The sequence below is a fragment of the Mytilus californianus genome, unplaced genomic scaffold (assembly GCF_021869535.1).
Source record: "Mytilus californianus isolate M0D057914Y unplaced genomic scaffold, xbMytCali1.0.p SCAF_2, whole genome shotgun sequence".
Classification (NCBI taxonomy): domain Eukaryota; kingdom Metazoa; phylum Mollusca; class Bivalvia; order Mytilida; family Mytilidae; genus Mytilus; species Mytilus californianus.
In genome coordinates, this window is record NW_026262668.1 from 87,101,192 (window position 1) to 87,115,817 (window position 14,626).

Genomic DNA, 14,626 nt, shown 5'->3' on the forward strand with positions numbered 1-14,626 from the left:
CTTTATACTATGTTGAAAGAAAGTTTGGAGTGGAGAGGCAAATTTTATACATGACTGTAATCATTGCTCTTATGTTTAAGACATCACACATGCCTAGAATTGATTGAATACACAAAACCTTTAAAAAATCTTTTCAAGAACTTTTAATGAACTAAAACCAAATATGGCAGAATGATTCATGCTAAAAATGTTAGTTCATTGTCATTTATCAAATTTTATCATAAAAATTAGTTTGCATATAATTCAGATATTTTGTTTAACTGTTATTAACAATGATGCTGAGACTGCAGGGGTTAATGTACATATAATTCCAATGTATATACATTGTATTGGTCCATTCTGTGTAGAACTGGTTTTTTGTCGAGCCTGCGACTTTTTTCGCAGAAAGCTCGACATAGGGATAGTGACCAGGCGGCGGCGGTGGCGGCGTAAGCTTACTTCTTAAAGGCTTTATATTTTAGAAGGTGGAAGATCTGGATGCTTCATACTTTGTAAATGGATGCCTCATGTTACGAAGTTTCCGTCAGTCACATGTCCAATGTCCTTGACCTCATTTTCATGGTTCAGTGACTACTTGAAAAAAAAGTTAAGATTTTTTGTAATGTTAAATTCTCTCTTATTATAAGTAATAGGATAACTATATTTGGTATGTGCGTACCTTGCAAGGTCCTCATGCCCGTCAGACAGTTTTCACTTGACCTTGACCTCATTTCATGGATCAGTGAACAAGGTTAAGTTTTGGTGGTCAAGTCCATATCTCAGATACTATAAGCAATAGGTCTAGTATATTCGGTGTATGGAAGGACTGTAAGGTGTACATGTCCAACTGGCAGGTGTCATCTGACCTTGACCTCATTTTCATGGTTCAGTGGTTATAGTTAAGTTTTTGTGTTTTGGTCTGTTTTTCTTATACTGTATGCAATAGGTCTACTATATTTGGTGTATGGAATGATTGTAAGGTGTACATGTCTAGCTGGCAGGTGTCATCTGACCTTGACCTCATTTTCATGGTTCAGTGGTCAAAGTTAAGTTTTTGAGTTTTGGTCTTTTTTTCTTATACTGTATGCAATAGGTCTACAATATTTGGTGTATGGAATGATTGTAAGGTGTACATGTCTAGCTGGCAGGTGTCATCTGACCTTGACCTCATTTTCATGGTTCAGTGGTCAAAGTTAAGTTTTTGAGTTTTGGTCTTTTTTTCTAATACTATATGCAATAGTTCAACTATATTTGGTGTATGGAAATATTTTATGATCTATATGTCAGTCACGCAGGTTTTAATTGACCTTGACCTCATTTTCAAGGTTCATTGCTCAGTGTTAAGTTTTTGTGTTTTGGTCTGTTTTTCTTAAACTATAAGCAATAGGACAACTATATTTGTTGTATGGAAGAATTGTTAGCTGTACATGCCTGCCTAGCATGGTTCATCTGACCTTGACCTCATTTTCATGGTTCATTGGTCAATGTTTAGTTTACTTGGTTAATGTTAAGTTTATGTGACAGTTGTAATAAAGCTTTATATTTAGGACTATCAACATAATATCCATGATTAGTAAAGAAGGCGAGACATTTCAGCGTGTGCACTCTTGTTACATGTAAAAATGGATTATTCAAAGGTCTTCCCTGAAACTGCTGAATCAGCTGATAGGATTTTATTAAGAATTATTTGAATCTTTGAATTATTTATTGCTAGAAGATCCTTGATATATTCTGTATGCATGTCTTGTATGTGTGTGTTGTTATTGATAGACATACAGTTAATTTAACACTCACGATTAGAGCCGTGAGCTTCATGTGTTTTTGCTCAGCAAATTTTAACACTCATTAAATTGAAAGTTTTCTATTGTTTCAATGAACAACAAAATCTACCGTTAAATGGCCATAGTTCATGGTATGTTCAGTAGTTGTCGTTTGTTGATGTGGTTCATAAGTGTTTCTCGTTTCTCGTTTTTTATATAGACTAGACCATTGGTTTTCCCGTTTGAATGGTTTTACACTAGTAATTTTTGGGGCCCTTTATAGCTTGCTGTTCGGTGAGCCAAGGCTCCCTGTTGAAGACTGTACTTTGACCTATAATGGTTTACTTTTATAAATTTTGACTTGGATGGAGAGTTGTCTCATTGGCACTCATACCACATCTTCTTAAATCTATATAAAGGTCTAAAATAATGCAAAACATGCAGTCAGGATTAAAGTTTACTTAGATGTGAGGTTTTTGAAAAATTATAAATGAATATGAAATATACAAGTATAAGTGCATAAAAATTTTACAGGATTATTATATTTTCAGCTGAATAATGTTCAAGCAGAGTTAAAGAAAATTTACAGTTCAGGAGAGGTCTGTAATATCACTGGACATGGTTGCCTACAGATGGAACCAGGGCTTACAGCTCTCATGGCAAACAGTCGTAATTACGATGAGTTAGTGGCAGGATGGAAAGGATGGAGGAAGGCTACTGGAAAACAGATGAAAGACCTTTACGCTGAGTTTGTAGAACTAAGAAATGAAGGCGCAAAAATTTCAGGACGTTAGTATAAAAACCAAAAGATATGAGTCGATGGACATGAGACAATATCTCAATTATAAACATGTAACATGTACTAAAATCATCTGAAATATGCTTTCTTTGATTTTAATAGTCAGTGTTCTTTACAAATAGTACATTTTTATCACTCTTGTGATTTTTTAAAGTTTGAATAATGCAATGTATGAATCAAGAGAGAGAAAAATTATTTGTTTGCTGTTGTCTATTTTAATGTTTTTTTAGATTACATATTTAACTGATAAAAAGGCTTAGTTTTTATGCCTCTGCTGCAGATGTAGGGGTCATTAAGGTTTACCCTTGTCTGTCTGTACATCCTGAAATTGGTTTCCTTTCTCTAATTTTAGTTTGCCTCAACCAAATGTTATGAAACTTATCCACAATGCTTATTACCATTAAACACAGAACGAGTTCGAATTTGGGTGGCTTCACTTTCACTGTTCTCTAGTTATGTCCCTTTATAAATGGAAAAAAATGCTTAATTTGCCTTTCTGCACTCTTACTTTGCTATGCCTCAACCAAATGTTATGAAACTTACACATAATGCTTATGACTACCTAACACAGATTAATTTCAAATTTTGGTAGGGTAACTTTCTGGAATCTTGAGTTATGTTCCTTTATAAATGGAAAAATTGCTGAATTTGCCATATATTTACAAGTGTCCTGTGTCCCATGGACACATTCTTTTTTGTTTAGGTTTACATTTAGATACTGTTTGGGGTCAACACTTTTTAGACATCATAAACTTTATCAATTTATTATGGAATTTTGTGAAACAATCAAAAGACAGTATCTAAAACAACGTTTTTGAAATTATTTAAAAACTTTTTTTCCATATTTTACTGATAAATGAGCTTAGTTTTTGGCAGTCAACATTACACATTTACAATGACAGCAGCAATACACAAGCCACACACAGGGTTCTATGGAATTCTTTACAATTTATTTTACATAGTGACCTTATGTTGTGACAAACTTTGATTTAGAACTTGACATATGATAAATTATTTATCAACAGGATACAATGACACTGCAGACAGCTGGATATCATCATATGAGTCTGACACTTTTGAAAAAGACCTTATAGAACTGTTGGTCCAGCTACAGCCACTCTATAATGAACTACACACATATGTAAGGTTCAAGTTACAAGAGGTCTACAAAGATCATAAGTTCCCAGCAACAGGACATATTCCTGCACATTTATTAGGTAAGTAGCATGATTCTAATAGTAGGGATAAAAAGAGATTTTTGTTGATGAGACAGCAGCCCAACAAATCAAGATAATCATAAGACATCTTAAGGTTAACACATAGGGATAAATGAATAGATTATTACGCAAATTCTTTCAACATAGAAATAAAAGAGAAACAACGGTACGGTAAATTCAGAAATTATTGTGATGTTTTTGTTATTGCCAATAATGTGACTGGGTGAGTTTCGCAATAATAAGAACTTGCAATCTGAAATCTGACACATATATTTGTATGCAGCTTTTCCAGTAATCACAATAATTATTCTGGCATTTTGGTCTGTCATGCCAAAATCCCAATATTAAATGCACGCTATAATTTCTGAATATACAGTATTTGAAATGTTATATTTGCTATTTCAGGAAACATGTGGTCCCAAACATGGGACAATATACTAGAAATTGTCCAGCCATTTAAAAATAAAACATCAGTGGATGTTACATCTGCTTTGAAGGAACAGGTAAGTATTGCTGTCTGAAAAAAAGTAAAAGATACTGAGTGATTGATTGTTGCTTGCTTATGTCCAGGGATAATTGGAAAGATACTGTACACTAGTATTGCTGTCTGAGAAAAATATATGTAAAGATACTTAGTGAATGGTTGTTGCTTGATTAATGTCAAGGGGAAATTTGAAAGATACTGTACACTAGTATATCTGTCTGAGAAAAATATATGTAAAGATGCTGAGTGAATGATTATTGCTTGTTTAATGTCCAGGGGAAATTTGAAAGATACTGTACACTAGTATAGGGGAAAATTTGAAAGATACTGTACACTAGTATAGGGGGGAATTTGAAAGATACTGTACACTGGTATTGCTATCAGAAAAAAAAACCATGTGAAATATAAGTTGTCTCATTGGCATTCATACAGCATCTTATTTTTTTATATAAACACTGGTTCTGCTGCCTGAAAAAAAATAAATGTTACAGATACTGTACATTGGAACTGCTGTCTAAAAATATGAACACAATGAAACAGTACTGTGGATTCATTGTTTTTTTGTTGGATACCAATTTTCTTGGATAACTTGCACACAGAACAATCTCTCATTTAAATGTTTAATGAAGTACACATACATTGGCATTTATGCAGGCTTTCAAAAAACAGTGATCTGGAATAACCAAATTTTCTCTCAATCCATGAAAATTGATATCCAAGAAAAATTAAACGAATAAACACAGTAATTGCATTTACAACATCCTTTAAAAAAGAAACCTACAAAAGTACTTTAATACTTAGTATCTAGCACCTTATAAAATAATCCTGTTCAATTGTTTATTTTTCTTGGACACCAATTTTTGTTGGTTGAGTGAAAATTGTATTTTGATGGATATTTGATTACATGGTTTTGCCAAAGTTTACATACACACCAATAGAAAATTTGTACTTGGTTGAACATTCAAATTTTGGGTTAACATATATCCACAAAATCCAAGAAAATTGATATCCAAGGAATAATAATGAATTTATTATAAATTATTTATTATTAGTATTCTGAAAAGACTGAGTATTATTACAGAATTATACAGTACACAGGATGTTTAAAACTGCAGAAGACTTCTTTGTGTCTCTGGGATTAAAGCCGATGCCAGAAACATTTTGGAACAACTCCATGTTTGAAAGACCACCTGATAGAAAAGTTGTTTGTCATGCTTCAGCCTGGGATTTTTTGAATGGAAAGGACTTCAGGTAAGTTCATTTCATAACAAAAGTTCATCGTAACTGGTCATGTTCAACTTAGGACTCAATGTATCTCGGAGTTCTTTTATTGTGAACCCAATGAAAGTTTTCCACAGTGCCATCTCTATCTTGACCAGGTATTTAAACTTTTGCAAGTTCACCTGTCCTATTGAATGAATACAATAGCTATTGTTCTCCATGTAGTTTTTTCTCTGGGACCTTTAAATTTCTTCTAAGAGAAATCTATCAGTCATTGATTAATTTACCTGAGTAAAAAAAAAATCTTGTAAATAGAGGAAAATACATGTTTTATACTCAAAACTGCATGCGATGTTATATTTATTCAATATTGATAATATATTTTCAATCGGTTGAATGTAAACAGTGATGCAAAGTTGAAACATTAATAAAATATAAAAAAGAAGATGGGGTATGATTGCCAATGAGACAACTCTCCACAAGAGACCAAATGACACAGAAATTAACAACTATAGGTCACCGTACGGCCTTCAACAATGAGCAAAGCCCATTCCGCACAGTCATCTATATAAGGCCCCGAAATGACAATGTAAAACAATTCAAACAAGAAAACTAACAGCCTAATTTATGTACAAAAAATGAATGAAAAACAAATATGTAACACATACATGACATAAACAAACGACAACCACTGAATTACAGGCTCCTGACTTGGGACAGGCACATACATACAGAATGTGGCGGGGTTAAACATGTTAGTGTTGATTTATGTTATATTAATAATATATTTTCATTCAGTTTAATATAAACATTGATTCAATCATAAAAAGTTGATTTCTGACAAAACTTTCAACATTGTTCCTTTTAAAAAAAAATTTGTTTGACATGAATAAAAACTTGAAAATTATGATGTTCAAATTAAGATCTTCTTAAATGTATTCTATAACTAGACAAAAAAAAATCAAATTTCAATAGGAAAATTGATAAAACTTTTGTTTGAAATCAACTTTTTATGATTGAATCAATGTTTATATTAAACTGAATGAAAATATATTATTAATATTGAATAAATACATCATCACACGCAGTTAATGAGTATAAAAAAAGTATTTTTGTCTATATATAAGAAATTTTTTTTACTCAGGTAAATTAATCAATGAGTGATAGATTTCTCTTAGAAGAAATTTAAAGGTCCCAGTGAATAAACTACACACAGAAAAATAGCTATTGTATTCATTCAATAGAACAGGTGAACTTACAAAAGTTTAAATACCTGGTCAAGATAGAGATGGCACTGTGGAAAACTTTCATTGGGTTCGCAATAAAAGTCATGTCAAGTATGCAAGTTGGGGAATATCATTTACCATCCTAGATTTCTTGAGAACCATGAAGGGTTCATATATGCCAAAATATAGGGAATTGATGTTTGAAAGATGTGCTGTTACCTTCCTTGTTGTGAAAAGTACAATGTTTATCAGCTGAGAACTGATGAAAATATAATGGATGTACTGAATTCTAGAAAGCAAAAATAAAATAAAACCAATGTTTTATTAGAGTCATGATAATTGAGTACTAAGTAATTGTTTGTAAGATGCCTAAGAACTAGATAAACAGTCTTTTTATTAGTTTGTACATTGACCACAATGCAGATGGTCCTTCTTGATTTTTAATTGAATATTTAGGTTTTTAGACGGCTGCTTTCCAATTGGAAATTTCGCCATTGAATATTTGTTCTAGAACCAGCATTTTATAGGGACTTCTTTTGGTAATTGATAATAACCAAAGTCAGCATTTAATTGAAGACTTTTCAGAGTTAAGTGGTAATTGATAATAACCAAAGTCAGCATTTAATTGATGACTTTTCAGAGTTAAGATGTGCCCTGACATAACTATGAAAGAGTTTGTGGTCATTCACCATGAAATGGGACATATTGTTTATGACATGCAGTATAGCCATCAGCCCATTCCTTACAGAGATGGTGCCAATCCTGGTAGGAAACACATGCACATGTAGTCAAGGAATTATCATTTCTTGTAAAGTGTCATCTGAAAGTATCATAAATAATATACCCAGAACAATTTGATTAATGTAATAAGAAGAATTTTAAGAGAAAGTTTAGATTTTTTGTATAAAATGCCTTTGTTGATGTTATTACACCTTTGAAGGATTGTTCATATTTTTTCCTTCATATCTTAGTTATTTCTAAAAGTCAAGAGATTCAAAGTTCAGCTTCCTGAGATTAAAAGTGAAAATAAAGCATGATGGAACATTTATGATAAAATCATTTTAATTGTGTTATTTATGGACTTTCAGTTGGTAGAACATTAATATTCGTACAATTTTTATTTTTTGTTCTTACAATTTTGGTATCTTGCACAATTGCACTTCATTAATGAAAATCTTGTATACAATATATTTTGTGATTTCTAACACTTGCAACATGTAAGTTATAGTTTTTTAGTTGTGCATGTGTTTCAGTATAGGGACTGCATGTTATCAGTTTGCATGAACCTGTGGTATATATATATATATCATGTGTAATGTATAATTTTACCTGCAGCTGGGCTGGCTTAATTAGTTTAATTTACTCATTGAAGCAATTAATATAAAAATAAGGAGATGTGTTATGATTACCAATTAGACAACTATCCATCATAGATGGGGGCCTCGGTGGCCGAGTGGTCTAAGTAGTTACTACTGTAATCACTAGCCAGTCAACACTGAGGTTGTCAGTTCGAACCCCACTCGTGCAGGTGCACTCGACTCCAATCTTAATTGACTAGGATTGTCAGTTTTCCTATCGAAGGTAGGTGGTTTTCTCCAGGCACTCCGGCTGCCTCCACCAATAAAAACTGGCCGCCACGAAATAGCCCAAAAGCGGTGCTTAAAAGTGGCGTTAAAACACCAAAAATCAAATCAAAGGCATCATAGATGTGGACGTAATCAACTATAGGTCACCATAACAATTCAACAATGAGCAATATCCATTACATATAGTAAGCTATAAATGACCCTGACATAACAAAATGTAAAACAATTAGAAAATTAACTGCACCATTTATGCTAAAGCAATAAACTGAAAACAAATATGACAGACAGAAACTGACAACGACCACTGGATTAAAGGTTCCTGGCTTGGGCTAGGCACATATAAAAGGTAGAGGGGTTAAACATGGTTATGAGCATGATATGCGTGATATCTTGTTTGTCATAAGGTTTGTACACGTACAGCCAAACTGCCTAGGTTGACTAAAGATTCAGTTTTGAATGTTCATCAGAAAAAGATGTTGATGAAAGAAAGAAAATTTCAATCTGAGAAATCTTTGATTGAGTTTGATTTATTTTTTCAAATGGGCTTTATCATTATATGGTTCAGTAGTGGAGGTTCAGAAAACTTAAAATGAAAATTTATTATAGTTCTTGGGATGGATTTCATTGAAAGTGCACACAAAGGGAAGTACTTCATAAAAAGATATGCAATAAGCTACATAGACATGATAGATAGTTATTTATCATACAAGATGCTGTGTTTGCACATTTTTCTGGCAGTCACTCACTCAGTGGCACAGTCTTTTTAAAATAATGCTTCTCAAAAATAACTAAATTCCTTTTCAGGATCAAGATGTGTACATCAGTCAACATGGACGACTTGATAACGATCCATCATGAGATGGGCCATATACAGTACTACTTACAGTATACAGATAAACCATTACTATTCAAAGGGGGTGCTAATCCTGGTAGGTACTTAGGTACCATGGTAACATACTGTTCTAAGGCTTTTAAACAAGGATTGCATGTTTAGTTGTGATGCATGCAAAGAATGGTGGATTTAATTCTATTTAGGACCTAGTTCCCATGGTAACATGTACGGTTGTATTTTTGTCTTTATTTATTCTGTGAGTAAGAGTAAAAAGGAGATTACAATATTAAAAGAAATTTAGGATAAAATTTATGGTCAATATGTTTAACTGAAAGATTGATGTGTAGTAAAGGCATGATTTGGTGCTTTTGAAATGATAAATATTTTGCATGCACATGTGCATGTATTGTAAAGTTACTAATATGATATATCAGTATCTGGTGTACATGTATAGTTTTAAGATGTTGAGTTTTGACTAAGTACAACATTTCATTCCAGATTATCTACTTTTGAATGTTTCATGAAAACTGTACTTTTCCACATTTTGTTAGCGATGCCAGGAATATCTAATTGATTGTTTAGGGAATATAATGCAAAGTGTCAGATCAAGATTTTATTTTGTTTTGGTTAATTTATTTGTAAAGAAATATGTTGCTCTTAATCTCTGTCATAAAAACATCATTGTCTTTCCTGTTTTGGTACCTATAAATAGTGAGCGTATGTTATTACAACAGTTGTGGGGTGTACATTAATGAGACGGCAAGTCATTGACATAAAACACCAAAAGACTTTTAGATATCAGAATATGGTTTTCTGCAATAAACAGTTGACTATATAATATATGTCAAGCTCAAAAACACCCCAAGTTTGAAATAGTCTTGAATAAGAATAAATTTAATGGAGATTTTAAACATTCACCACAAACACAAAATTTCCAAATGTATAAACTTAACTAAACATAAAATAAATAAAAATCAGCAATAGGACCACTACATTTGGTGTATGGAATGATTGTAAAGTGTGTGTCTGACATGGTTCACCTAACCTAGACCTCACTTTCATGGATCATTGATAATATCTAAGTGTATGTGAAACCTGTAGTAAAACCTTTGTATTACAGACTTTGAACATAAATTCAATCATGATAAGTTAAAAACAGGAAAGCCATTTCAGCATGTGCACTCTTGTTTTATTTTGGCCTTGTCATTCTAATTTTTTATTTAGTAAAAAGAAGTTCAGGAACAAACAGCACCAGTTTGCATTTCCTTCACGTTACCTACTTTTTGACAATGTCATGGCCCTTCATAAATACTTATGTACTTTTTATTTTGGTATCATGGGCATTTATGTAGCACTGATTCTTTCAGTTAAAAAAATATATATATATGGTAGAATAATGATTCCTTGCATGGTACAGTATCAATGTAACTTTATAGTCCAGGTCTATTCTATCCAATACAATGTTTCCCATTTAGTAAGCTTAAGGCATAATTGACATCTTGAATAATTGTGTAGAGTTGACTACAATTTAGAAAATTTTTAGCTGATTATCTGTCATTTTTTTTCTTCTGATTTTCCAAAACATATTAACTCAATTTAACAGTAGATATATTTTAGGACCAGTCATTGACTGATCATGTATCTTTCAATATACAACTTTTTGTTGAAGGTTTCCATGAGGCTGTAGGAGATGTAATGGCTTTATCTGTGGCCACACCTAAACATCTACATAAGATTGGTTTATTGGATAAAGTGGAGGATGATAATGGTAAATACTCAAGATCATTTTATTGTAGAATTATTTGTTATCTATCAATTTTCATGGATTTCATTGATAAGAATCAAGAAATTCTAAAATAAATCAACAAAATTATTATTGTGGTGTTTTTATGTACAGTCTCAAAATATAAATCATAGTACTTTGAATTCAGAAATTATTGTGTGCATTTATTATTGCGATTTTTGAAGAATGAACAAAAATATGAGATTAATTATTGCGATTTCAGGAAAGGCTGCATACAGATATATGTATCAGATATCAGAATACTAGTTATTGATAAGGGATTGGAGATACTCACCCAGGCACTTATTTGCATCAATAAAAACCTCTCAATAATTTCTGAATTTACAGTAACTAAGGCCACAAAAATTGACTACTTTTACATAATTGTTATAATGAAAAAAGTCTTCAAAACAGTACATAATAAACTTTAAGCATGCATTGATTTTGGCCAGGTTGCTAAAATTTAAGAAAAAAAGAGCTAATAGTATCATGATTTTGGGAGGGCGAGGCAAATTTTGTGTAATCAAATCATTGTTTTCAACCCATAGCCTTGAAATTTCACAGAACAGTTGGACATATATTGGAAATTATGGAATTGATTGGAATTGTTATGCCCCCGCCGTAGTGGAGGGGTCATTAAATTTTACCCTTGTCGGTCTGTACGTCCGTCCATACATCTGTCCGTCCGTTTGTCCGTCCGTCCCGAAAATTAGTTTCTGTTCTCTTACTTTAGTTTGCCTCAACCAAATATTATGAAACTTATACACAATGCTTATTACCACAAAACACAGATTAAGTTTGAATTTGGGTGGCGTTACTTTTACTGTTCTTGAGTTATGTCCCTTTATAACGTTATATGAAAGCGGGGGCATCATCTGTGTCTCATGGACACATTCCCCATTTATTTACTATTTTTTCAGACTTTGGAACTTTGACATTTTTCAGCAAAATGTACAAAAGACTGAACCAGTTTTTTGTAATCAACTATAGTTTTCAATCCAGATCTTATAAATTCACACAAAGGTTGTACACATATTGGAAGTTTAGCACCTGATATTATGGAATTGGTTGTGGATTTTTTCCTTATTCTATAATCTATAATGGTTTGATGTTTAATATGAGTAATTTTGAAATGATTTAAAAAAAAATTATGCTTGTCTTCCTGCCAGGTAAAAACTACTTTATATTTAGTAAATCTAATTGTTATAATGAGTTCATAGTTTCTTCAGAATACAATACAGATACTGTTAATTCATAAATTATTGTGTGCATTTATCATAGTGATTTTTGAAGAAAGGACAAAAATGCAAGCTTAATTATTGCGATCTCTGGAAAATTTGCCTATAGATATATGTATCAGACAGTGTTCCAGCTAGGTCGTTTTCACAGGGCGGTCCGCCCGCCCTTTCCCGAGTGCCGCCCTGTGCCCTTTTTACAGATTGAAGGGCGCCCTGCCTTTTTTGAAGATCGATTGGTATATTTTGTTTGTATTGATATGATCAGCCAATTACGAAAATTTACCTGGCGACAAGTACATGACTTTGTTTACGACCCCAAGCTAATCAACGGTTACAACAGGTGTCATAATCTGTTGTTATAGGTAATCCGTTTATCGGATGGGTCATTTAATGATCATCAACATTAATTCATTCAAATAGAATCGGTCAGTCGGCATTTGTTTGTTTTTGAACTTGAAGAAATGTTCATACAACTTGGGCCCAATTAGCAATGTTTACCGTAGTTTCATGGAGAAAACGTAATTGACAGAAAGTCGAAAACCATAATCAACTCGTTAAAAACATTGCTCTTATTGTTTTCCGTGAAATAAATAGCAAATTAAGACGTATTTTTCATTGACTGCCTTCATTTTTTATATGGAAATAACAAAATCGGCCGCCATATTGTTGATCGTATTTACATCTTCTACGTACTGTTTATTATCCTCCAAAGAAGGAGCACACCCAAATAAAGAAAGATAACTCAATCTTATTTTTTCATAGCATTGAGTAACCTACTAAGATATTATAAAATATGTCTTCATACTTCTGGCTTTAGCATTTATATGTTTAGGTGTTTTGAGTCATGGGAAAAGTTAAAGAGGGTCTTAGTAGCAAGGTTGGTAGGGTGCCTTGGTCATAATTTTTCTGTATTTTTTATTTTCAATCCAAATTTTCACTGTCCACTATATCCTAACATTGTGCATTTACAGCTGTTTTGTGCTGTATTGCCATTAAGCACAGAAAAGGTAGAAAGGTGAAACTTGTAAAGTGTGCCAGACCATAGAAACAGAATGAAGCAGGACATTTTTCAAAAAAATACTGCATATAAAGCTTAACTGTGCCAAGCAATGATTTAAAACTTGTGTGACAAGCTGCTTGATAAGTTTTCAGCCTAAAATGTAGAAAGATAGTTTTTCTCTGGGCTAATGATGTTGTTCTTGTATATATATAACCAGTGATTCAATGAACAAACAATGTTTAATTATAATCTTTATTAAAACATGCCCTTTTCATATTATCATATCACGCGTTAAATGCCCTTTTTATACGACCGCAAAAAAATTTTTGTGGTCGTATATTGGTATGACGTTGGCGTCGTCGTCGTCGTCGTCGTCGTCCAGCGTCGTCGTCCGAATACGCGTAAATTTTCGCACTCTAACTTTAGTTAAAGAGAATGGATCTCTGTGAAATTTTACCATAAGGTTCAATACCACAAAAGGAAGGTGGGGATTGATTTTGGGGGTTATGGTACCAACAGTTAAGGAATTAGGGGCCAAAAAGGGGCCAAAAATAAGCATTTTTTTGTTTCCAGACAATAACTGTGGAACAGTGTATGGATCTCTCTGAAATTATACTACAAGTTTCCATACCACAAAGGGATGGTTAGGATTTGCTTTGGGGGGTTATGGCTCAAACCGTTTAAGAATTAGGGGCAAAAAAGGGGGAAAAACAAGGTTGTCCTGGTTAATGGACAAATACTGTAGTACAAAACATAATTTAAAGCAGTGTAAGGGAGATAAATCAAATACATCATTGAAATTATCTCCCTTACACTGCTTTTAAATTATGTATAAAGTAATGGTTAATGAACAATTAAGATAATTTAAAACAGTGTAAGGGAGGTAATCCAAATACAACGTTTTGGTTACTTCCCTTACACTGCTTTTAAATTATGTTTAAAGAAATGCATATTTATAAAGGAAGACCAGTAAAAATATCTGCAAATGTTGCATCTTTTTTTTTTACAAAAAAATCCATATGAAAGATTTGACACTGTATTTTAAATTCTATTATAAAATAGATTAAGTTAGCACTATGGTAAATTTAAATGGGTAATTATGGCTGCAAATTCCATTGGAAATTTGAATTGAGATTATGACCATATCTTGAGGGAAAGAATTTTTTGGGGGAAAGGGGGGGGGGGGGGGGGGGGGTAAAAAGAAATTGTGGGGGTCAATTTTTTCTCATTTCAGATTTCAGAAATTAAAAAGAATTATTCTTCAAATATTGTTTTTTTTTCAAATTTCAAATATTGAAAAATTTCAAGAAGTAATCTTTAATTGCACAGTATGGCGCATTAGATTTGTAAAATCTTTGACCACATTTATTTATTTGTTATGCCGAATCTAACCGTGTATTTAGAGTTTTAATTATGGGTCCAGTTTTCAAATTGGTCTACATTAAGGTCCAAAGGGTCCAAAATTAAACTTTGTTTGATTTTAACAAAAATTGAATATATG

At 32.5% G+C, this 14,626-nt stretch overlaps 1 protein-coding gene across 1 annotated transcript in view; it reads left to right on the plus strand.

The window, feature by feature from the left end:
- Positions 1 to 14,626, plus strand: part of LOC127730371 (uncharacterized) — a 123,399-nt gene that overhangs the window by 21,697 nt on the left and 87,076 nt on the right. Inside the window, exons 2-7 of the mRNA XM_052238748.1 lie at positions 2,291 to 2,528; positions 3,564 to 3,755; positions 4,161 to 4,258; positions 5,321 to 5,490; positions 9,077 to 9,201; positions 10,774 to 10,872. Of these exons, the coding sequence (XP_052094708.1) occupies positions 2,291 to 2,528; positions 3,564 to 3,755; positions 4,161 to 4,258; positions 5,321 to 5,490; positions 9,077 to 9,201; positions 10,774 to 10,872 (922 nt within the window). The remainder of the gene's footprint in view (positions 1 to 2,290; positions 2,529 to 3,563; positions 3,756 to 4,160; positions 4,259 to 5,320; positions 5,491 to 9,076; positions 9,202 to 10,773; positions 10,873 to 14,626) is intronic.